Source organism: Sordaria macrospora, chromosome 1 (genome assembly GCF_033870435.1).
Source record: "Sordaria macrospora chromosome 1, complete sequence".
Taxonomy (NCBI): domain Eukaryota; kingdom Fungi; phylum Ascomycota; class Sordariomycetes; order Sordariales; family Sordariaceae; genus Sordaria; species Sordaria macrospora.
The window spans coordinates 6,643,198-6,665,562 of NC_089371.1; the positions used below are offsets into that span (position 1 = coordinate 6,643,198).

The window sequence follows — 22,365 nt, forward strand, 5'->3', positions numbered from 1 at the left end:
GCCGTTGGTGAGAGATACACGCTGCCAAGACCGCGCCTAGTGGAAGATTGATAATAATAAGGTAACACATGGAACGCCACCTTCCCCTCGTGCACCTTGTCCCATCGTCCCTCTGTTTGCTCATGAGCCTTTCATTCCCCCAATCTGGATTTTTGTGTCGGCGCACTCTCAGCCATTGCCATTGATTCAATCCAGAAGTTCGTCAACAATCACCAGCACATCAAAGCTGGAAGTGAAGTTACGAAGTTATTCACATTAGAGAACAACTTTTCTGCTCACTCTCTCCCAAGTCCCACGCCTGAAGTGTGAATGGGGTCACTTGGTTGTGCCTGACCTAGACCCGAAATGGTCAAGCCTGCGAGCCTGGGTAGGACTTGCGTCCTCGTAGGACTTTTGCTGTTGAAGCGGCTCCCAAAAAGTCAAGAACTACACTATTCATTTGCTATTGGTGGTATCAATCCAGACTACGGTGGCTGAGTACCTGGTCCTGTGTCTGCTTGCTCCATTCTGGCCAATAGCAACCGTGGAATCACTCTCCACGACAAATTGTTGTGACTTCTCCTTCTCGTCTGTCACACTCCTGCCCAAAGCTCAGCCGCAACCCTTCTGGTTGTAATGTGGGCTTCTCCATTCAACTGGTTGGTCGGCTGGTGGGGAGAGCAAAGGGACATCATCAACACCGTCTCGGCCGTTGGTTTTCAACACGGATGTGAACCTTACACCGTCGGGTTGGTCCGCGGGTGTCTGTCCGTTTGCCCAAGATGCGGAAGCGCCACTCCCGCCATACCGCGCGCCAGTAGGAAGCCAACGTGAGCAGACTTCGTCGGTTCAGATCTTAACACGTCCCGGCTACCTTCATTCTTTACGGTAGAGAGGTTCTGTTACGATCCCGAAAATCTCCATTCACTTATATCGGAAACACTGCCGACCCCATGAGCTGCTCCGGACGGAAAGTTTCGATTGCCGTCCATGGTATCCACGTGTCTCCGGCCGGTGCCGGTCCCGATCCCCACCCCCCCGGTCTTATACGTGCCTCGTTGAAGAGCCTCATTTCCCGAAGAAGCTCAATCTGGACGTCGTCCTTCAGTTCAGCGTCTCTGCTGCCTCGGGTGTCACGACCCTGAACCCGAATACGCCATACCGAGGACTAGGTACAACTGTGCACGGTAACCTTGAACCTCGCCCGGTCAGAACATGTTTGTTGTCCTCATCATCCGCAAGTGCAGACCCCTTTGATTTCGTATCAACGTGCAATCACAGTCAAGCATCACCGACGGTGAACAATCAAGGGCTCAAAAGTCGGGTCTTTCCCAATCTCTCAGTCTGAGATATCTATCTCTATCGCAAGTGCTGCCAGTGGATGAAAATACGGGTGCCTAAAAATCGTCCTGGATCGGCCCTTATCTGCCAGAATTGGGTTGGTGCTGACTACGACTCCGACTATACCCAATGAAACAAGGCGCTGGAAGATTACAATAGGGCGGCTCCTGATATATTCAGCTTTTTACCCCTGGTGCGCGCAGACGACGTGGATAACTCCCGTCGTACATGTGCAACGGTGCCAGATCCACCGGAAACACTGCTGGGTCGACTCTGTCGAGTCCACCAAAGGATGAGAATCTTGCATCTGGCCAACAACATCCTCATGCGATAAACCTCGTATAGGTGCCGTCGACCGTGATCCCCAGATTTCCGATTGTGCCGGATCGACTACCTGCCTGTGGAAGCATATCCGACAATTATTGTACAAATCGGAGCGGCATCGGGATGGACGGTCTTCAAGTTGTGGGTAACAAGCGGGCCGGAGAAGATGCGCCCGAGGTGGTTTACATGAGAGGCGATGCACCGGAGGTAGTTCCGGGGGCTGCACCTGAAGTGGTGCCTTTAACAACTTTACATGCTGAGAAGTCGACCGTAGGCCTGACGGCCGCACCCTACGGGTATCACCACTCACCTTCAACCTCACCGGCGCCACCCGAAAGCCAACCGTTATTCTACCCGCCAGCACATCTTCAACCAGGTCAATATGGGGACTCACCGGACATGTACGACGGGTCGCAGATGAGCTATCCTCCATCGCAGGCCGGACGTTCCACGGGGCCGCCAAAGAAGAAGAACGAGAGAATTTGCGGTATAAAAAGGACTCTTTTTCTCATCCTACTTGCCGGTGGAGGTCTACTTCTCATGGGGATTGCGATAGGCGTAGGAGTGGGAGTCGGCGTTGGGACCAAAAGCGATAGCGCCGAAGCGTAAGCAAATTTCATCTACATGTCACTCATGAACTTGCCCGGACTGACAGAAAACTCCAGGAGGGCCACACCAAGTACAACACCCACAGCTACCTCAAGCACCCCAGCAGGACCAACCAACTGTCCAGACGTAGGCGAGAGGACGTATCTCACCAAGAACGACAAGAAATTCCTCCACACGTGTGGAATCGATTATGGCGGCGACAACGAGGCCCACGACCTGACGAACGCAAAGACAACGACCTTTGACGAGTGCATCGAGAAGTGCTCGACAACTGAAGGGTGTACGGGGGCGGGATGGGAAGACCTCCAGGACGACGGGCAAAACAAGTATCGCCGGACGTGCTGGATGAAGAGTAACTTGCAAAAGTCGCACAACGCGGAGATGAGCTACAGCTTTGCCGTGCTGGTTGAGTGAAGGGGGAATAAGGGTTTTATAGCACCGAGCACGAAGATATGAGGTGCCCTCAGGAGTATCCATCGACCCGCAACTCGACCCCGATGGATCTAAAATCCTTACGGGTTAAAACCGGAGGGCCTGTTTTATGAAGGAGCGAGCCATTGAGAGGACACATCGGAATAGAGTTGACGGGAGATCATTCAGTTCCTCAGGGATCTGATCGCAGACCGCCACTGCGCATGTTCAGCTATGAGAGGTTCTGTTTCAGTATAAAGTATAGGTCAAAGGCGAAAGAGGGCAGTTTAATGCCTGGAAGAGGATATACCACGAGGAAATACGGCTGGGGATAATGAATACAGTTAATGCACCGGGGGTTGATGAGGGTAACACGTGTGCTACCGCCAGAAAAATCAAACTTACCTTACTTATTACCATGTCGATGGGTGGTTGCATCCCATAGGGAGGTCGTAGAACTGTTTCCACAAGCCTTTTAGCAGACTCTACCCAGACGAGTGATGCTCAAAATTGCTGTGACCGCTGTTATGTGTGATGCTCGTGATGTGACATCACCGCCCCGAATCCCACACGGTGACAACTGCCGAGGGGAAAGGCCTGGACCGCCGGCGTGAGAGCGAGCTATCGGAGCAAGAAGACCACTGCAACCTCCGCGTCACTGCCCGACGGCGCCGTCAACAATGTCGGGTGTACCGGTGTAACAAGTCTTTGGTGGAGCCCGTCCCCATCCGGCGTTCCACGCGTCGGGGTGAAATATTTGACGTGCCTCGCGCGGTGTGCGACTGCGTGGAAGCTGAGTCGTTCCCCTCGTCTCCCTGGACTTCTTGGCCAGTTGGAAAAGGAAAGTCATCAAGGTTCCCTTCTTGAGACAGTGACGTTTGTGACATCTCGTTTTAGTCTGCTACAACAACACTACAACAACACAAGAAGCGGGTTTCCATCCCGCAAAGCTCTCCCCAGAGTTCCATCGTCGTGTGCTCATTCCACCACTTCCTCACGTTTTTCCCCAAGTTTTTGTTCGCGGGGTCACCACAATTTGACCGAACTTCCCCAATTTCTGGGGGATGATTTGTTTGGGGGAGAGACCTGGAGACGTGGGAGAGAGCACCACACATCACCCACATCTCCACTGTTGTCGGCCCGTATACGCCATGTCCACACGGGGAAGCACACGCTAGGAGCAAAAGAGACCAGGTACCCCGTCAGCCCGTGGGCCCGGAGGTGCCATCGAAACCCAGAGAATCTCCACATCTACATCAAGGCATCGCGCCGCTCGCTGCCAGTGTCACCGAACCCGCCGTGCTTGGGATCGTCGGCATTCCGCTCTTTTGTTTGTTGTTTTGTGAACACGGAGCGTGTGTGCAAATACGGCTACGGACTCGGTCGAGAGGTTTTAAACTTCCGAAGCGGTGAGAATCCCGGCTGCGTATTGGCACCGTGGCTTTTGCTACTTGTTCTTTTATCTCCCCGGTTCTTTCAACTCGTCCGGCCAGTCATTCGGACCGTGGCCAGACGGTTGCGGTGAAGTCTATCTCGGTGCCCAAAGTCAACGCTTGGTACCTTGTCCCAACACTCGACCCTCCCCAATTCGCGTTCGAGACCCCGAATACGTACGGTACTATCGCGAGATTTCAGCTCGAAAATCTTGTATCGGTTAGGGCTCCGGAGAAGGAAACAACGAACCCAAGACTTAGGAGGAAGGCGTTACCGGAAGGCGATATCGGGGAGGGCACTGCAAAAATCGCACCCATCATCACACTTTTCTGTCAAAGAACGGCCAGGCGACGGGACGGTTCGAACGTTAGCCCCCGGACCCCAGTTGCCCAAAACTCAGCTCATCAAAGACTTCAAGACCCAATTGGAACGTGGAAAATTCGAGGCCTTGCAGGTCTTTCAACAATCAGCTACACTACTACACGCCCAGGACACCCTATCTCGTGCTATGACATCGATCCTACCTGAACCTGCAGAGTGGCATCAGCACATGCAAACTGGGCAGCAAATCTCCCTATTTTCTCTACGACGTCAGCAGCCTCCCCGGTGTAAGTGATCCTCGTTGACCCCTTGACTTATTTTTGCTTTACAGTTCGGCCAGGCCTGAAGCTCTCGTTGAGAATAACCTCATGTTTGGCCGCGGGACTTTCAGGTAGCGGTGCATCAGTGCATGCTCGCATCCCCAATTCGTGCCGATTGTCCAGGAACATTAATATCGATTGCTAGGAAGAGGTTGTTCTTTGAATCTTCGAACTCAGAAACGGGTCTTCTTTCATGACCTCATTGGACCAGTGCTACCCAGATCCGGGCCGTTTCAACCAGGTCCACGGCCCTGAAGACGCAAAATAACCCCGCAAGACGCCATCTCGGCCTATCACATACGGCGCCCTGAGCTGACCTGCCCCGCATCAACGACCATCATTTCACGCATCCAGTTGGTACCTCTCGTACCTATGCAAACGATACGCCGTCTGCACCACCAGGCTTCACAGGCGGCAGTGGTGCTGTGCTAAAGATTACCATGCCCGGTGTACCAAGGCGGCGGCGCTCTTTAAACTCCAGCACGGCTGACCCCTCGGCACACACAAACAAAGGTGCCCGTGGTTCCTCTGCTGACGACTCACGTTATCGACATCACGGGCCGTCCGTTGTTGAAAGCAACGGTTGCACAGAGGCAAGCGACGCCAAAGAAAAAGAGGCCCGAAAGACGCAGACGACGGGTGCCAGTGCCGACATTCCCTCCAGCCCAGGCAGCCCTCCATCGCCTAGAGCTACCGTTTCTACTCGCTTTCGTTCCACCAGCCCTAGTGCAGTTAGCAAATCGCAAGCGAAACGCGACCGGTCCCAGAGTTGCCGTGGTGTCCTCACCAGCCTGATCCGTGTGCTGTCGTCGTCAGTGGCTTTCTTGGTAGTCGTTATTGTAAGTACACCACCCTTCTCTTTCAGTTCAGTGGCGCTTTCCTTCAAGTCGGACCGTTCCAAATATACACTCTCCTTACTACCGGCATTTATGTCCCTGACTGCACCTAGCGGGAAACTCCCGACCGGGCAGCAGACCACGGCAGCCAGGAATTTTGGATGAACCAGCCTGACCCAAGGCAGTGGGCATGCACTTGCTATGTACTTCTTCAGTTAGGTATGTACCCAAGAAAAGTACAGGTTTGTTAACCTGCTTGTTGGGTTTAAAATCGGTCGGCCGAGCAAACCTAGCAGGTCCGTCCGGAAACCTAAGGTACCTAACATCGGATTGCTCCAATTTACTGTACCTGGCTGGAACCACTACTGCGCGGTACCCATCGGACCTCCACTGGTACATCTTTGATGACCCTGGTACCCCACTGGTTGTGCCCCTCCACGACCATCCCACCAAGTACCTTAACATCATACCGTCACGAGGGATTCCCCACGGAGAAGCACCCGCATTGTACAGGAATTGTCCACCACTACCACCAGTACATATAATAACTCTTGAACTCCCCAGATTCTCCGGGCCTCGCTCCCCGACTCAGCACTTCATTATTCTTCTTTCTTATCTCGACAACCCACTTTGACTCCCACCACCATCAAGGCCACGTCTTCTCTCCCGGCCCTCTCGCAAGTTCAACCTCAACAACCACAACCACCCGCAGTGTGCGAGACCCGTTCCCCATTTCCCACAACCGATCCAGTCTCGAGCCCGCTCGCAATGGCCCTCGAGACTCAGACCAAGACCGTTGTCGGTCAGTTCGACTACTCGGACGAGGATGTCAACAAGGGTGTCACAGAGTTCCTTCGTCAAATGTGTAGGTGGTTCCGTAATCGTCGTAGACAAATGCCGCAATAAGCTCTGACATTTTGAGGATTGTAGCCGAAGGTCTCGAGAAGGATGGTGCTAGCTTGAGCCAGATTCCCACATACGTCACTGCCGTTCCCAATGGTACCGAGAAGGTTAGTTACAGAGTGCTGCCAATACCTAACCAACAAGTGCTTGCAACGATAGCTAACCTCCTGCTCGTGTAGGGCCTTTACATGGCCGTCGACCTTGGCGGCACCAACTTCCGTGTTTGTTCGATCCAGCTTAACGGCGACACCACCTTCCGTCTCACATACACCAAGGTCGCCATCCCCAAAGAGCTTATGGTTGCCAAGACCGCTGAGGAATTGTTCGCTTTCTTGGCGAAGCAGATCGAAATCTTCCTCAGGACACATCACGGCGAGCACTTCGAGGCACACATCCGGAGACGCATGACCATGAGCTCTCCCGAGGGCTTCAAGGACGAGAACGTCTTCCGTCTCGGCTTCACTTTCAGCTTCCCCGTCCAACAACTGGGTATTAATAAGGGTACACTCATTCGCTGGACCAAGGGTTTCGACATCCCAGACGCCGTTGGAAAGGATGTCTGTGCTCTCCTCCAAACCGAGATTGACAAGCTCCATCTCCCCGTCAAGGTTGCCGCCCTCGTCAACGACACTGTTGGTACTTTAATGGCTCGCTCCTACTCTTCCCCTGGCAAGAGCGGTGCTATCCTCGGCGCCATCTTCGGTACTGGCACCAACGGTGCTTACGTCGAGAAGCTCTCCAAGCTCAAGAAGCCTTTGGCCGGCGAGTACGACAATTCTACCGGGGAGATGGTCATCAACACCGAGTGGGGCTCGTTCGACAACCAGCTCAAGGTCCTCCCCAACACACCATGGGATATCCAGCTCGATCAGGCCACCCCCAACCCCGGCATTCAGATGTACGAAAAGCGTGTCTCCGGCATGTACCTCGGCGAGATCTTGCGATTGGCAGTCATCGATCTGCTTAAGAACCCAGACGTTGCTTTCTTCAGGGACGAGAACTCGAGCTCCAACGACTGGAGGTCTACCACCAATATTGCCGAACACTCTCCTCTCTTCAAGCAGTGGGGTGTCGATACCTCGGTCCTGTCTGTCGCTGCCGCTGACACTACCCCCGAGTTGTCCATCCTCCGCCAGGAGCTCGAGTCTAACCTCCACGTTTATGCCCCATCGTTGGAGGACGCCCAGGCTTTCAAGGCCATTGCCTGTGCCATCGGTCGCCGCGCTGCTCGTCTTTCGGCTGTTGCCATTGCTGCCATCGTTCTTCAGACCGGCAAGCTCACCGACCCCGAGCTAGAAGGCGAGCCCATCGACATTGGTGTTGACGGAAGCTTGGTCGAGCACTACCCCTACTTCCGCGACATGATCTACGAGGCTCTTCGTGCTATTAAGGGCGTTGGTGAGGAGGGTGCCAAGCGCATCCGTATTGGTATTGCCAAGGACGGATCTGGTGTTGGTGCCGCTTTGATCGCTCTCGTCGCCGCGGGAATGGAGAAGACCACTTCCACCACCGACTTCATCACCGACCTCCGTCTCAACGCCAAGAAGACCGATCTGACAGCCGTGCCTGAGCACAGCGAGCTTAGCGAGCTTGCCGCCGCGGAATAGGAGTCCACGACGGCAGCTTGTCCATTGCCAGGCATGGCATCACTGACATGTCGGGGAAAGAGGTGCATTGTTATGTGAACACGGCTTGGCGCAGGGAATGGAGTTTTAGGAGTGAAGGGTTGACAGGAAAAAGTGTTAAGCGAATAGCAACATTTGTTTGCTGTGTAAGGATGAACGACGATGGGACGACGATGGACCTGAAAAGGGATCTGAGGTTCACACCAAATCTTTTCAAAGTTTTCTTTCTTTTTCTTTTGGTATGATTATTTTGCGCAGGCGTCACACTGGGTTAGGATTCTATCGCATTAGGGAAACCCCCGAGGCTACTAGGGATGGGCTTCAAATTCACTTTTTTTTCTTTCTTTCTCGCTTCACGAGATGGTTACCGGGTTGGAACTTGGAAGGTGTTGTTATATACTGTATAGCAAGAAAAGTATCAATCAGCGAAGCTGTAATTTTTGTACTACCAGATGTTGCTTCTCGGTCGTCTCGATGTGTTTTCTTTCTCCTTAGACTTGTCCATTTCTAAAGAAATGAGTTTATCTCAGTTCAGCCGTTACCCTAGCAAAGAGGCGCAACGATATTCAATAACGATACCCTGGTGTAATTCTACGTTACCACAAGAGCTTCATAGTAGTATGGTAGTTTACTTAACATTAACTAGGTTATTTGTTATTCTATTACCTTGTGACAAAATGTCTTCCATGTGTGTGCACAGCGCTTAGTAAAACGAAAATATATATAGCCAAGAGCCGACCGAGTAGGCGAAGAAGGCCATCCCAGGCCCAACACCAACCAACCAGCCAGTACGTGCTCCTCTTTTACTTGGAATCTCTCCTCCAGTTCAGTTCAGTTCAGTTCAGGAGGAGTTCATCAATCAAACCGATGAAGCCCTGCCCCGTAGGACACACGCAACCAACTATGTTTCATCCCTTTCTCCCACCAAACACCACTAGGTACTTCTGGAATGTCAGACAGATCCCTCCCACCGTTTACTCCCACTAGTCTACTACTGCCCAAAAGCAGCACTAGGATACGCCCTCCCCTTCTTCTTCTTCGGCCCCCCCGGTGGTGCCACAGAGCTACTCCTCGAGCTAACCGCACTACTACTAGTGGCCCCCGAAGTCATTTCCCTGGGAGTACCAGCGCCGGGAACACTCATCTGGACCATCTCAGGCGGCAAGTCGTTCCATTCTGTTTCTGGTCGCGCGTTTTGGTAGGACATGCCGGTTGAGGGGGGCGGTGGCCGTGTTGAGGTGGATGTTGATGTAGGTGGTACCCCCGGTGCCCCTGCTGCTGATGGTGGGAAGGAAGCTGTTGAGGATGAACGGGTGATTGGGTTCGAAGATGATGGAGGAGGTCCAGCTGGGGACTTTGTTGGCGGTGGTAGTGTGGCCAAAGAGGGTAGGTTGACAGCGGCTGCTAGGACGCCCGTCGCCGTGGCGGGCGTGGTGGCGGTTGTGCTGGAAGCCATGATGCCGGTTGATGGGAGGGTTCGTTTCGGTAAAGAGTTCGCCGCCCCAAGGGATAGAAGAGGTGCTTGTGTTTCTGTAGCAGATCCTCCTCCAATGTCCCTACGCACAATCCAAGCCGTGTCCGGTCGTAGCTTAAAGTAGTACCCCCTCACTGGGTCGCGGCCTTCGGTCCGGAACCCTCGCTGTCCGTACCACTGCAGTCCTTCCTCGTTTTCGGTCCACACGTGGGCGTAGATGGTTCGCACGTCGATCGTGGAGCCGGCGGCGGGCAGGAGCGAGGCGCTGGCGATGATGTGGTCGAGCGCGGCGGCAGCGAGACCGAGGGATCGGTAGGGTGAGAGCAGGGCGAGCGACTGGATGTAGATGGCGTGGTAAGGGGAGTCGGCGGGAGCTGGGCCGGGCTGGTTCTGCTGCTGGGCACTGGGTATTTGCGGTGCCTGCGGTTGGCCGTTGGACGGGTCGAGGAAGGGGTTCGGCTCGAGTCGACAGACGACGCCACCGATGACTTTGGGCTCGGAAGCAGGATCGTCGCTCCACAGGATGACGCGCGAGAAGAGCCCCGAGGCAAGCGGTTCGAGGACCTTGGCGTAGAAGGCGTCCGGGTAGGCGACTTGGAGGAGGAGCGAATTGATCCTGCGTAGGGCGGCTATGTGGTGTTCGGCCACCGGGACTATGCTAGCTTGAGAGGGGATCGACGGTGGGGATGGGAGGACGGGGATGTTGGCCGGAAGAGTGACCGTGACGGGACTGACACCTGGACGAGCTGGAACTTGTTGCGGCGGTGGGGCCGAGGTGAGGGAAGACAGAGGAGGAGGAGGTGGTGGTGGTACGGAGGTGTTGCTCAGAAGCACGCTTGCTGTTGTGTCTGCACCGTTCATGCAGTCTTGAGGGGGAGGGGCATGTTGAGGTTGTTGTAGCTGTTGCTTGGGTTGGAAGAATGACAGTATCGAAGGTTGTTGACTACGCGACATGCTGAAGTAGTGGGCACCGAGGAAACTGGATTTGAAAGAGGGCAAGAAAGGGAGAGACGAATGGGAAAAAGACCGAAAGAGAAGGTAGAAAGAGGGAAATTAGCAATGTTGCCGTGGTCACGACAAGTGTAAATAACCGTCGTGTCAGTGGTTGAAGTCTGGCCCACTTGACATATGTCACAGACGCAGTTTAGAAGACATTCAGGGACACCATCACTGTGCCCCTGGCCCACCCGGCGGCGACGCCTACCAAAGGACAACGATGGATGATGTGTTCCGGGCCAGACTTTCTTGACACCTTGTATTGCCCCACATGTGATGGCAACACACGACGGGAGGATCGAGAGGCGGAATGCACTCTGCGTTCATGGAAAACTGCGCGTGGTTTGGTTTTATAGACCTTCTAACGATACCCTCTGTGTATGGTGCTGAGAGACTATTTTGTGGTGGTTGTTCGGAAACCGAGGCTCATGGCGACCTTGGGCGGCTTATACTGGACAACTTTCTGCAAACAGTTGGGTTGGGAAGCCATATTGTCTGATTCCGTTTACTCATCGAGAAACGATGAATATACAGTTGACATATAGCCCCAATATCAGTGTCTAATTGCTGGCACGAACTTGCCATGGTTGATGTGTTGGTAACAGTAGATGAATAATGAGGAAATTCAGGTACACCACGGGCAATAACAGGGCGTCCGCGGCAGGCACGCAGACACCACCAATCGCGAACCGTGGGTGAGGTGGAAGGGAGCACGGAAGCTGCTTTCCTTGGCCGGTCGCAGTCGCCTGATGGAACTCGGATGCTCCACTGTTAGCCAGTGCTTACACGCTGGAAGCCCACTACAACTTCTGCATGTACGCAACTGCCACAAAACCGCGACCTACCGAACATCACCGTGGATGGACATTTTTCACATCAACCAAGCTTCGGGCAGAAAATTCACCATCGTCGACCGATTAATACCACCACATCCAAAGGTCCCTAGGAAGCTCCGAGACTTTTGAACATATCGCAGCTTAGTTCACAATTGAACAGTGCACGCAACACCGGTTCTCAGTCGGTATCCAGCATTCCTGCCCCCATCACCACTGGAGGCTCTCGAGAAACACGCACCACTTAGTGCAAGTCGGCGGTTTCGGCTTGCTGCAGCCGAGTTTAACGATCCGTGGATGCTTCAAGGCCACTTCTTCGCGCGTCGACCAAAGCCTCGTTCCGATCACCAACTGAACACCCAAAATCGCCGGCCAACCGCATTTCCCACCCTCTACGCCAATCGAATTTCAACCCTGACTCGGCCTGCCCAGCATCATCAGAGTCTGGGAGGGTGAAGAGTGTCGCGACACACCCACGACTTTCACACGACACACAGGGGGGGGCCATCTCATACGATAGTTGCCAAACCTCGACCAGCTATTCCAGGGGTGTCGATCAGTCCCGACAAAATTTGGGCAGGCGTCTATCATTGTCAAGATGTCGTCAGAAGGGGACAGGACCGGCAAGGCTGGCATCGTGGTTGCCCCTGAAGATGTCGGGAGCTTGGATAAGCTTGTAAGCATTTCCCCATCGCCCAAGATCGATCCAAATACTTGTACTAATCCTGTGTTGTGCTCCCTGTAGGCATGCTCCGTGGTGGACGACTTGCTTTACAACATCCTTCACGACCTAGTCCTCAAGGTACACCAAGACGAAAAGATGGCTCGAATGAGGACGGCGGCCATCAAGGTCGAGAAGCTCGCTATGGAGAACTCCGATTTATCGACTCCCGACGCACGGCCCGAGATTGTCGTGGAAACCGACGCTGCTCTGTATAAGGACGGACACGTTACGTTGAAGGGCAATCCCCTAAAGACTACAAAGGAGATTCTGTGTCCACGGTGTCAACTGCCCCGTCTGCTTCATCCTACAGACGGTAAGGGAGCGCAAAAGCCAGATCCGAACGTTACATATTGCAAAAGGCACCCGTACATCGAGAAGCCAGGGTTCGACATTTATGGACAGACTTGGGTTCAGCCCGGCCCCGGACGAGGAAAGAAAAAGAAGGACATGGAGAAGAAGATGGACCCCAACGATCCTGCAGCGGTGGCAGCTATGGAGGGAAGTGCCAAGGATCGCCCGCCTAATGTGCTCAGCTTCCCTAGTGCTACTTGCTCCAAGTGCAAGCGTTGTATCCTGGTGACACGTCTCAACAATCACATGGGCTCCTGCATTGGCAACAGCGGGCGAAACGCCAGTAGAGCGGCGGCTCAGAAGATTAGCAACGGTGGCAGCAACGGCGGAAGTCAGAACAATGACAACACTCCGCCAGCAAGCCAAAAGGGGACGCCCGTACCAACGAGCCGGGCAACTAGTCCGAGGAAGCGAGACGGTGATGAATTTGACGAGGATGGGGACGAAGCTGATCCTATCAGTGCTAAGAAGAAGAAGCTCAAGCCGACGGCTCTACCAAAGAAGGTCATTTTGAAGACCAAGTCAACAACGCCGACCCTTAAGAAGGAGAAGATAAAGACGAGTTCGATGCTGAGCGTTGAGCAGAGCGTGGATGACGATGATGTAAAGAACTCCACCGTGCAGGTCGTTCCCAAGAAGACTACACCAGCGAAAGGCACATCACCAGTTAAAAAGCTGAAGATTGGGCTAGGCACAAAGCCGCAGTTAAATGCTCCGGGAAAGAAAATAGGGAAGAAGGAAAAGGACCATGAGACAGAATCGACAGGGACCATGTCTTCGCCGCCCCGTTAGATCTGCGAGGTGCCTGACTCTGACTAACGATGGATTGTTTGGTCACCATAGGACAAAAAAGGTGGTTTGGCGTTACCTATACACGCATTCATACATTATACCCCATTCTTGCTACAAAAATAGACCCTGCTCAAGGATTGGACAATGGACAGAGCCTTTAGAGGATATGGACATCTCGTATACCGATCCACAATGTGTCAGATGTATAATTTGCTACCGTGTTAGAACAACAAGCGTTGCTTAGGTCAGGATGAATACAAAAATTACCGGTCAACAATTTTAGTTCTCCTCCCCTTGATATCTGTATCGTGCGTGTGAATTTCTTTGAAGACGAGGAGTCGTCTGTTAGGTCTATGGTATACGCTAACCATTCTAAAGCGGCAGAACAAAACAGCAGCTCATTCTGACCGTTTCAAACAGCTGTCAAGACCCCTCTATACTCTCAACCTATGAGTTCCCTTCTCCGCCCCAGTTGAAATTCCTCTCACACCCTCACTCACACACTCTCTCCCACGACCCGGGTCATCAAGCCTCCATATCCTCCTCCTTAACAACCCTCGCCTTCACAATCTTCACTTCCGTAGCCGGCCGATCCTCCTTATCAGTTGGCACCATGCCCATCCGTCTAATAACGCCCATCCCCTTCTTCACGCGTCCAAAAATCGTGTGCTTCCCATCCAACCAAGGTGTCGGCGCCAGCGTAATGAAGAACTGGCTCCCGTTGGTATTCGGCCCCGCATTCGCCATGCTCAGCACACCAGCGCCGGTATGTTTCAGACCGGGGTGGATCTCATCCTCAAACTTCTCGCCGTAGATGGAACTGCCGCCACGACCCGTACCGGTAGGGTCGCCGCCTTGGATCATGAAATCTTTGATTATTCGGTGGAAAACGGTCGCGTCGAAGTAGCCCCGGTCGGCGAGGGTGGCGAAGTTTTTGCAGGTTTTGGGGGCGTGCGTGGTGTAGAGTTCTAGGGTGAATGTGCCCTGAGACGCAAAGGGGGGTGAAGGGTTAGTGAGGTGAGGTGATGGTTTTTGGGGGGGTGGGTGGATGAGGGAAGGTGAGGGAAGAAGGTTGGTACCATCGTGGTTTCAACAGCGACGTCGATGGCGGCCATTTTGATATCTTGCTGTTCTATTTTGAATCTTGAAGAAGGAGAGTTGTCGTCTGTTATGGGTGGTTTGGTGAGTTTTTGGTATTCGAGATCACTTGGTTGCGCTGTGTTTGTGGTCAGTGACAAAGTATTTGAAGGTATTTATGAGGGATGAGAAACGGTCGGGAATATGGATGTTTCAATCCGCGTTATGAGACGAAGGCGCTCTTTGGGCGGGATGAACCAAAATCTTTCTGCCATACCTGATTTCGAAATCCGAGATATCTTGATGTAAATGTGGAATTGTGAAGTCGTGCCTGGACAAGGTTCGGAACAAGTCGATGTTGATGTAGCGACGTTCGATGATATGGTCAGTGCACACGTTCTAGAAAGCTTGCTGGTACAGTTCTAATTCTTTTGGGCACTGTCTGTTCCTGCCTGTTAGTTGCGAAATTGTGCGATCATCGCACAGTATCCCGTACTGTCTAGTGTTATGAGTGTGGTACTTGGTGCTGGGAAGTTCGTGAAGCAGTGATGGAAAAAGGTTGATGATTTGTGTTATTTCTTAGTCCTTCTATATTGACTACAGCTAGGAGCAAAATACGACAATTCAACAACCTGGGAGGTTTTGGTACGATACGGAACGCGAACATGAACGCAATGGATGGAGATATTTTATACCAGCTACTGTCATGAAATAATGATGTCCTTGAGCAATCGAGAGCCCAAGTGCCCAGTCCACCACCTCGAGCCTCGTTTGCAAGAACTTTCGTGTCTCTGCAACAACAACACTTATAGGGGAACACCAAATCTTAACCTCCTGTTAAACATTCCAAGAATACCTCACGCTTAAACCACCGTTTACGTATACTATACCAACTGACCCTACCCTGCCATGTCTGTCTGCCTGCTTATTCGAACACACGACTAAGAGACCGAGACCGCCACCTCGCCCAACGTCCCTTCTTCTTCTTCTTCTCCTTCACAGGACTCAAAGACATTTGATCAAGCATCCCATCCAATTCATTAACAACATACTAAGCATCCTGGAAAATGGGCTCCAACCCCTGCCAAGCACTGGCCTCGCCGTTAGGACCAGCCTTCGCGCGCCTGTTCCAATACTCGCCGTTGAACTTCCAGTACTCCTCGCCCGTAATCTCGCACCGCGCCTTGGTGAACCACGCGGGCTGGAACTCCTCGCCCTTGCTCTCACGAGCCTTGCGACGCGCACGCTGGGCCTCTTCGAGCCTGTTCTTTTCCGTCGCAGCAAAGTCATACTCGCCCTCTTCCATAGCACGCTGATCGGGGCGGAAGCGAGAATCCGTGGGGGCGAGCCAGGGCTTGAGGTTATCGTCGAGGTGGTTAAAGGTGACAACGAAGGGGGTGAGGTTGAAGGGAATACCAGTCGGGCGCGGGTTGGCTTGCCAGATGAGGAAGGCCTTGGTCGGGTCGTTGATGCCGCCCTTGTGGACGGTCTCGTTGCCCGACTTCTCCTCAATGGTGGCCTCGTAGCCAGGCGTCAAGCGGGCGTAGAACTTGGAGTTCCAGCGACCGCCCAAGCTGACACGGACCTGGCCGTTGGCGTCAAGGATCTTGCCACCAATCAGGTGGGCACTCGACTTGGTCCACCCCCTGGGCTTGAACTCGACGTACGAAACCTCGCCGGTGGTCCAGTTCTTGATCTCCATCACACCGTAATTGTCAACCACGGGGTTACCGGTGATAATGCCAATGACGGATGAAGTGACCTTCTTCCAGGTGTAAAAGTCCTCCTTTCCACCGGAAGTCGGCCTGAGCTTGAGGAACCAGGTACCCAGAGGGTTGACATCGAAGGACTTGCCATAGAACTTGGACTTGACAGCCGACTCTCCGTAGTAAGTCCACTTGGGAGACTCGGCCCAGGCTGCACCAATGGGCGGGTGATGGCTAACCTGCTCAATGAAGAAGCGGTAGTTCTTGTCCGGTCTCACGTACTCAAAGGTCTCGCCAAGGAGGGGGTTGAAAGGCTTAGCAACGCGACCGATGGTCGATGCGTATTCACTGGCGGCGAAAGCGGAAACATAGATCAAACGCTCTATCGAATCAGAGCGATCAGCGGCGAGATCCAAGAGGTCGGCGTACTCCATATCCTCAGCACAGCGGTAGAGGAGCGAAGTGGGCTCGTTGAAGGAGACGGGCAGAGTCATCTTGGTCATATCCTTGCCAATCATGGATTTGAGGATACCCTAGAGTTTTCGTTAGTGGAATCTTTAATATGCAGCATGATGATTGAGACTTACCCAGAGGGAGATAGTGGGCCTATTGTCTGCATCCATCTTCAACTTTGTCCTGATACCGTTCTCGTATCCCTTGAACGACTCGCTGATATCTGTACCATCCGAGATCACGAGCTGAGTCTCGCTCGATGAAGCCACTGGCTCCGAAGGGGGCAACTGGGAAACCTCAACAGTACCAGCGTCGACTGCATCAAAGAACTCTTCCTCATCCGAGTCGGAGTCAGACAGCTCTGCGACCTGATCCATGATGGTCTTTTGGCGGCGAATGCTTTGAACCGGCGACTTAGGCCTGGCATCAGCCTGTTCGGCGTCGGCATCATCAGTGGCCTCAGCAGCAGCGGCAGCCGTGGGTGCAGCGGTCTTCACTTGGCTTTCGTCAATGATACCGGATCCAAGGGCTTCCTTGAGGATACGCTTGGTAATTTTCCTCTTGGCTTCGGCCTCCCCAACCCGAGCCTCCAGGGCTTCTTGCTCCCTGGCAACTTGGGCCATGCTTTCCTCCCACATTTGACGCATCTCACTCTCACGGTCAAGTCTGTACTGCCAGTACGCGTCGCGGTCTTTGGAGATGCGGAGGAGGTCGCCAACAAGTCCCGTAAGAGAGCGAATTGCAGCATCATAGGCAGCCAAGGCTTGAGAGGTCTTGGGATCCGACAACCTTAGGTCGGGGTTCTTGTTGGTTTCCGCCAACAGGGCCGCGGTGACCTGCGCCATGGTGTCCAGCTGGAGTTTTGCAGACTGCGCAGTGATGTTGAAAGCATCCTTGTTTGCCGATGGAACATCCTGTCCGCTCGAACCCTCACCGTAGTCATCGTCGTCATCATCGCCATGATGATGCTCACCCCTGTCTGCTTCGGTTCCGGCATCCACAAAGTCATCGTCTTCGTTGCTTCCGTTACCACTGGCGCCATAGGAGGCTTTGGAAGCCTTGGCCGTAGAATGCATGCGAGAAAGCTGCACGCTCTGACGGCGGTGCTCAACGAAACTAGCATTGTCGCTACCGGCGTCAGACATGCTATGGGCATGTTCCGCCTTTGCCTGCTTCAGCAGTTCGGCATTGCGGGCACGCTGTCTCTCTTCCTCCTTGGCCTGGTCCTTGGTCCACTGGATGGAGTTATTGAGGGCCCAGAACCAGCGCTTTGCTTCGACTTCGTGATTGGCCTTCAGAGTGTACTTGACCGAGTTTTTCCCTATAATCTCGAACTTTGTCTTCTCGTCAGGAGTCATATGAAGTTTGGCAATGCGCATGTTGATAGCACCACGGCAGGCAGAACCCGCGTCATCCTGATGCTTGTAGTAGCTCAAGACACCATCCTCCAAAACGAACCAACGAAGCTGGTATCCCTTTCTGTAGTTGGTCCATTTCTTGAGATATCCCTTCATCTCGCGAGCTTCCCTTCCCGCCAGGGGATCACCAGACGCCGCAGCAGCTGCCCCATGTGTGGCTGACCCCAAGACGGCCTTCTCCTGAATGCCCCTCTGGGCAGCCACAGCAGCGGGGGACTTCTTGAGCATGGCTTTTGTGATCTCGTCCTTTGTGACATCCTGCGGGAGCTTGCCCTTGCGATCTCTGCGGAAGGGGTCTGCTCCGTGCAGCAGTAGAACCTGGATCAGCTTTGTGTTTTTGCGACGAGCGGCTTCGTGAAGCAGGGTGCCACCGCTCTCAACCGTGGCGGACTCGGCGGCAAATTCGGTGCTGTTGATGTCGAGGACAGTTTTGAAACGTGGCTCTTCCAACACCTCCTCGAGAGTCTTGAAGTCGCTATGGAGGATAAGGTCCTGCACTTGTCGAACCTTGTCCTCAGCGAACAGCGATCTGGCAAGCTGGAGTTGCTGGAAAATATCGGGGTTGCGAGCGAGATCGATGGGCAAACGCCCTTGGTGGTTTGCGATCGCATCGTTGATATCCTTGTGTTCGAGAAGCTGACGGACAATCTGGGTACGTCCCTGTTGGGCAGCAATGTGCAAAGGAGTGTTTCCGTCTTTGTCGCGGGCATTGATGTCGAGAGAGCCAGCACCATCTGACAAGACGTACTCGACAACAGTCTGTTCGGCACACTGGATGGCCAAGTGGAGGATCGTGGTATCTTCGAGAGGGCCGGTAACAGCGGACGAAATGCTCATGCGTGGGTTGTTCTCGGCAGTCTCGCGGATGGCTCTGGAAATGGACGCCGTATCGCCGTTACGAAGAGCTTCGACGATCCGAAACTTGCGTACGGAGGATTCGAGAGACGCCCCCTGTCCTTTGTCGAATAGCATGGATGGCGACCTTCCTCCGCCGACGGAAGGGGTGGCTTGGTGGTTCGAGGGCGTTCGACCCAAGGCGCTGCCAGCGGTAGACAATCTGGAGGAGTGGCCTCTGGGCGGCTGTTGGCTAGGGATTTGGATGTTCTGAGGTGTAGAATGGGAGGCGGACGCTCCCTGGCCATCGTCAGAGGCCATGTCGTCGTCGACTGGCGGCTTGCGCCTACTAAGGAGCGAGAGGGCGGCGGATTTCGACCGTTTGTGGAGGCTGGAGTGATAAGAATGATTTTAGTTTGATGTTGGTTATGCTCTAAGCTGAATCAAGGTGGTCGTCGTAGTTGCTCTTTCTGGAAACTGAGGCTTGAGGTGAGGTGGAAGCGACGGAACTTGAGCCTGGGAACCGAAGTAAACAGGGCAAGCAAGATGCGGGCAGCAGTGCGGGCAGGTGGGGTGAACAGGACGTGGAATGATGCAGTTGAGGACCTAGGCTCAAAAGCCCGAACCTAACCACAGCAAAAATTCTGGGAGGTTTGCGATATGCACTCACCTTTCGCCGGTCTCAGACATCGCTTTGGTGTGTCGTTCAGAATCTTGAGAATTAAAAGGGTGTTACGAAGGTTGAAACAAGATGAAAGAGGTACAGAATCAAGAATTGTGAAGAGAGCGTGAAGAGTCGCTGGCAACTGCTTGGTATCCCCGCACTAGACCTATAGACCGAACTCGAGGATAAGGGTAGACAGGGAAGAGAGTGGCCCAGTTGAAAGTTGCAAGTTGCAACAGCAACACAACAATGCAACAAAAGAGTCCAGACCAGCAAAGATGGTGTATCAGGAGAGAGGACAACTACGCTGCTCTTGGTATCGACAACGTGTTTCACTATGCCACTAATTATGAGACTCCGTATTGCTGCGGGTCAAAGCATTGATAGCAAGGAGCTTGGGTCTCTTGGTGCAGTGGTGCAGTTGCAGACAAGACGTCCAGGGACAGACACATGTGGGCGGAGGCAGAGTGGATAACTTGACTTTAAAGCCGACGCCAATCCTAGCTCCCAGAGAAATGACGTTGTTCGCTTGCCAGTGGTGGATGGACGCCATTGCTGGACGGCGACAACAAGCGGCGGCGGCAGGATTTGTGGTGGGAGGGGACCATTCGAGTGCCACCCTCTCTTTTTCCAACCCGACAGCAATCTGTTGTCACACGGCAGACCGGGAAAATGGACAACGTCGCTACGGCTCGTGCTTTGTGGTTTGTGTCGTGGTTCTTTGAAGAAACAGCCGCCAGTTCAGATGTTGGCAGCATCTTCTCGATCGTGTGTTCCAACGTAACCGCCGTTTAGATGTGTAAAAAAGAGGAGTCCACCAAAGTCTAAAATTCACAGAGCGTGGGAGTGGGCTATCGTGGGGTTGTCCATCTTGATTGACAGGTGATAACGGCGGGGATTAGTTCTGATGAACTGGCAAGGGGGCCAAAAAGGGGTACTCACCATATCATGAATAGCCTCGGAACCAAAGCCGCATCTGAGAATATGCCGAGAGAACATTACCAAAACGGGGGCAACCTTATAATTGCATATCTGAGGCTTGGCTCCCATTCCACCACTTCCGTTGGCCGCGGCGTTCTCGCGGCAATCAACACGCCCAAACCCAGACAACAATGTGGTACCTCGGCAATTGTGAGAATGCCACTACGGCTGACCTCCCCTTGGTCAATGATGATCATTGATACAAAACACTCTCCATACAAATTCCCATGCTATACTTCTCAACCTATACCGACTAATATTGTCATATTATTCGATTAATCAGACTTCTTCTCGGCTTACTTCCACTTGACTTTATAAAGAGACCATACGAAGACCCATTGGCATCTTGAAGTGTTTACCGTCGTCTTACAACTCTTCTACTGTGTGACATCTGCACTTCTCCCAAGTGTCACAGTCTGTCCGACAACCGCATCTCATCGTCATCTCCAAAACCCGAACGCGATGGGAAAGATGGAAGAGGAATCAAAGGAGGCGCCTCGCCCAACCCTCATTAGGCCCCCGCCCGAGGATCCAAGCAAGGCGGCCATCGAGAACTCCTTGGAGGTGACCGAACTGGCCGTAATCGCACCTGTAAGTCTGCACTCATACAGTATCTCACCTTTCCCATCTTATTACATCCATCCAGTGCACATGTCTCCCACATATACACCAGCCCTGCATGACACATGTTCATCATCGCAAACACCTTGAACTAACACCGCACCCAGAATATCTTCACCAATGCCCGCCAACCATGGCATCCCCCTGGCGCCCGCGGTATCTATGGCGGCGCCGTGATCGCCATGTGTCTAGCAGCCGGCCAGAAGACCGTCCCCTCTGACTTCCTCGTCCACTCTATGCATTGCTACTTCCTTCTCGCCGGCTCGGCCGAGCTTCCTATCCTATTTCACGTCGAGCTGGTCCGGGACGGCCGCTCCTTCGCCACGCGAACCGTCCAAGCGCGCCAAAAGGGTCGCTGCATCTTCACCACCACCATCTCCTTCGTGCGGGAAGGCTCTAGCGGGCCGCGGGGCAGCCAAGTCTCGCACGCCTCTTCCATGCCCATCGACGAGAAAACGGGTAAACCCTGCCAACCCCCTCCGGACGACTACGACGGCGAGCCAGAACTTGTCCGCTCCGGCCCCAACCCCTTCCAGAGCGCGCGCATCGAGGTCACCAACGCCGATAGCGAGCGCCCGCAGGACAAGAGGACGCGCCAGTGGTACCGAGCCAAAGGCAAGATCAGCGCCGAGGGGGGACAGCAGGCGCACCTGACCGCGCTGGCGTACGTGAGCGACTCGTACTTCATCGGCACCATCGGGCGCATCCACAAGCTGTGGCGGTTCCCGTTCCACCCGGAGGACTTTGGCAAGCTGCCCGAGGACTTGCAGGAAAGGGTGCGCGCGCTGGCCGAGTGGGAAGGCCAAGGGCGTCCCGAGGATATGGTGGGCAGGCCCGAGATCGGCATGATGGTCAGTCTGGATCACTCGATTTACTTCCATGAGCCGGCCAAAGTCAGGGCGGACGAGTGGATGTTGAGCGAGATGGAGAGTCCGTGGGCCGGTGAGGGGAGGGGTGTGGTGACGCAGAGGATCTATAGTAAGGATGGGCAGTTGTTGGCTACGTGTATGCAGGAAGGGCTGGTCAGGTTGGAGAAGAATCCTGGGAATGCGGATTCGAAGCTCTAGATTTGGCGTGTGTTCTGTCTGCGTTGTTGCTGTTATCGTGTTTTGAATCTTAGAGAAGGCGATGAAGAAGGACTCATGTTACCCAGGATGTGGCGGATATAGACCATTTCATTGAAACTTTCAGGCAGACATTAGAGTTGATAATAGATCAGCCCTGCCCCTGCCAGTTGCATACTTACCTCTACATCCCGTCGTACCTGCCGTCGCCGCCGCCTCGGGCCAGCCGACACGCTCCTTCCACCAGATAGACAGCGGACGACATGGCACCCCG

The 22,365-nt window shown here is 53.7% G+C and overlaps 7 protein-coding genes across 7 annotated transcripts; 4 read left to right on the top strand and 3 right to left on the bottom strand.

Annotated features, from left to right (window-relative positions):
* The first annotated feature begins 625 nt into the window (after nucleotides 1–625).
* Nucleotides 626–3,127, top strand: SMAC4_01266 (uncharacterized protein). The gene is made up of 2 exons (XM_003352384.2): nucleotides 626–2,249; nucleotides 2,310–3,127. The coding sequence occupies exons 1-2, from the start codon at nucleotides 1,768–1,770 to the stop codon at nucleotides 2,665–2,667; spliced, it is 840 nt and encodes a 279-aa protein (XP_003352432.1). The 5' UTR covers nucleotides 626–1,767; the 3' UTR covers nucleotides 2,668–3,127.
* Nucleotides 3,128–5,179: 2,052 nt separating this feature from the next.
* SMAC4_01265 (uncharacterized protein) lies at nucleotides 5,180–8,642 on the top strand (the record flags this gene model as incomplete). The annotated part of the gene is made up of 4 exons (XM_003352383.2): nucleotides 5,180–5,578; nucleotides 6,140–6,440; nucleotides 6,506–6,585; nucleotides 6,658–8,642. 4 exons carry the CDS (start codon nucleotides 5,180–5,182, stop codon nucleotides 8,083–8,085), a joined length of 2,208 nt encoding a protein of 735 aa, XP_003352431.2. The 3' UTR covers nucleotides 8,086–8,642.
* Nucleotides 8,643–8,725: 83 nt separating this feature from the next.
* Nucleotides 8,726–10,531, bottom strand: SMAC4_01264 (uncharacterized protein; the record flags this gene model as incomplete). The annotated part of the gene is made up of 1 exon (XM_003352382.2): nucleotides 8,726–10,531. One exon carries the CDS (start codon nucleotides 10,529–10,531, stop codon nucleotides 9,095–9,097), a length of 1,437 nt encoding a protein of 478 aa, XP_003352430.1. The 3' UTR covers nucleotides 8,726–9,094.
* Nucleotides 10,532–11,414: 883 nt separating this feature from the next.
* Nucleotides 11,415–13,588, top strand: SMAC4_01263 (uncharacterized protein). Its single transcript, XM_003352381.2, has 2 exons — nucleotides 11,415–12,082; nucleotides 12,152–13,588. The coding sequence occupies exons 1-2, from the start codon at nucleotides 12,005–12,007 to the stop codon at nucleotides 13,271–13,273; spliced, it is 1,200 nt and encodes a 399-aa protein (XP_003352429.1). The 5' UTR covers nucleotides 11,415–12,004; the 3' UTR covers nucleotides 13,274–13,588.
* Nucleotides 13,589–13,643: 55 nt separating this feature from the next.
* On the bottom strand, nucleotides 13,644–14,703 carry SMAC4_01262 (uncharacterized protein). Its single transcript, XM_003352380.2, has 3 exons — nucleotides 14,628–14,703; nucleotides 14,353–14,489; nucleotides 13,644–14,257 (listed from the first exon to the last, which is right to left on the bottom strand). Exons 2-3 carry the CDS (start codon nucleotides 14,386–14,388, stop codon nucleotides 13,799–13,801), a joined length of 495 nt encoding a protein of 164 aa, XP_003352428.1. The 5' UTR covers nucleotides 14,389–14,489; nucleotides 14,628–14,703; the 3' UTR covers nucleotides 13,644–13,798.
* A 250-nt stretch (nucleotides 14,704–14,953) lies between these two features.
* On the bottom strand, nucleotides 14,954–20,372 carry SMAC4_01261 (uncharacterized protein). The gene is made up of 3 exons (XM_066089560.1): nucleotides 19,432–20,372; nucleotides 16,644–19,152; nucleotides 14,954–16,589 (listed from the first exon to the last, which is right to left on the bottom strand). Exons 1-3 carry the CDS (start codon nucleotides 19,449–19,451, stop codon nucleotides 15,402–15,404), a joined length of 3,717 nt encoding a protein of 1,238 aa, XP_065945816.1. The 5' UTR covers nucleotides 19,452–20,372; the 3' UTR covers nucleotides 14,954–15,401.
* A 172-nt stretch (nucleotides 20,373–20,544) lies between these two features.
* Nucleotides 20,545–22,257, top strand: SMAC4_01260 (uncharacterized protein). The gene is made up of 2 exons (XM_003352378.2): nucleotides 20,545–20,997; nucleotides 21,135–22,257. Exons 1-2 carry the CDS (start codon nucleotides 20,869–20,871, stop codon nucleotides 22,092–22,094), a joined length of 1,089 nt encoding a protein of 362 aa, XP_003352426.1. The 5' UTR covers nucleotides 20,545–20,868; the 3' UTR covers nucleotides 22,095–22,257.
* The last annotated feature ends 108 nt before the right edge of the window (nucleotides 22,258–22,365 follow it).

Excerpts from the sequence above, each read along its gene's own strand:
- SMAC4_01262 (XM_003352380.2), bottom strand. The coding sequence starts at position 14,388 with ATGGCCGCCATCGACGTCGCTGTTGAAACCACGATG. Across the intron at positions 14,258-14,352 it reads TCGCTGTTGAAACCACGATG|GGCACATTCACCCTAGAACT; the intron begins GTACCAACCTTC and ends TTTGCGTCTCAG.
- SMAC4_01261 (XM_066089560.1), bottom strand. The coding sequence starts at position 19,451 with ATGTCTGAGACCGGCGAAAG. Across the intron at positions 19,153-19,431 it reads ATGTCTGAGACCGGCGAAAG|CCTCCACAAACGGTCGAAAT; the intron begins GTGAGTGCATAT and ends TTATCACTCCAG. Across the intron at positions 16,590-16,643 it reads GGCCCACTATCTCCCTCTGG|GGTATCCTCAAATCCATGAT; the intron begins GTAAGTCTCAAT and ends CGAAAACTCTAG.
- SMAC4_01260 (XM_003352378.2), top strand. The coding sequence starts at position 20,869 with ATGGGAAAGATGGAAGAGGAATCAAAGGAGGCGCCTCGCCCAACCCTC. Across the intron at positions 20,998-21,134 it reads AACTGGCCGTAATCGCACCT|AATATCTTCACCAATGCCCG; the intron begins GTAAGTCTGCAC and ends CACCGCACCCAG.
- SMAC4_01266 (XM_003352384.2), top strand. The coding sequence starts at position 1,768 with ATGGACGGTCTTCAAGTTGTGGGTAACAAGCGGGCCGGAGAAGATGCG. Across the intron at positions 2,250-2,309 it reads AAAAGCGATAGCGCCGAAGC|GAGGGCCACACCAAGTACAA; the intron begins GTAAGCAAATTT and ends AGAAAACTCCAG.
- SMAC4_01263 (XM_003352381.2), top strand. The coding sequence starts at position 12,005 with ATGTCGTCAGAAGGGGACAGGACCGGCAAGGCTGGCATCGTGGTTGCC. Across the intron at positions 12,083-12,151 it reads TCGGGAGCTTGGATAAGCTT|GCATGCTCCGTGGTGGACGA; the intron begins GTAAGCATTTCC and ends TGCTCCCTGTAG.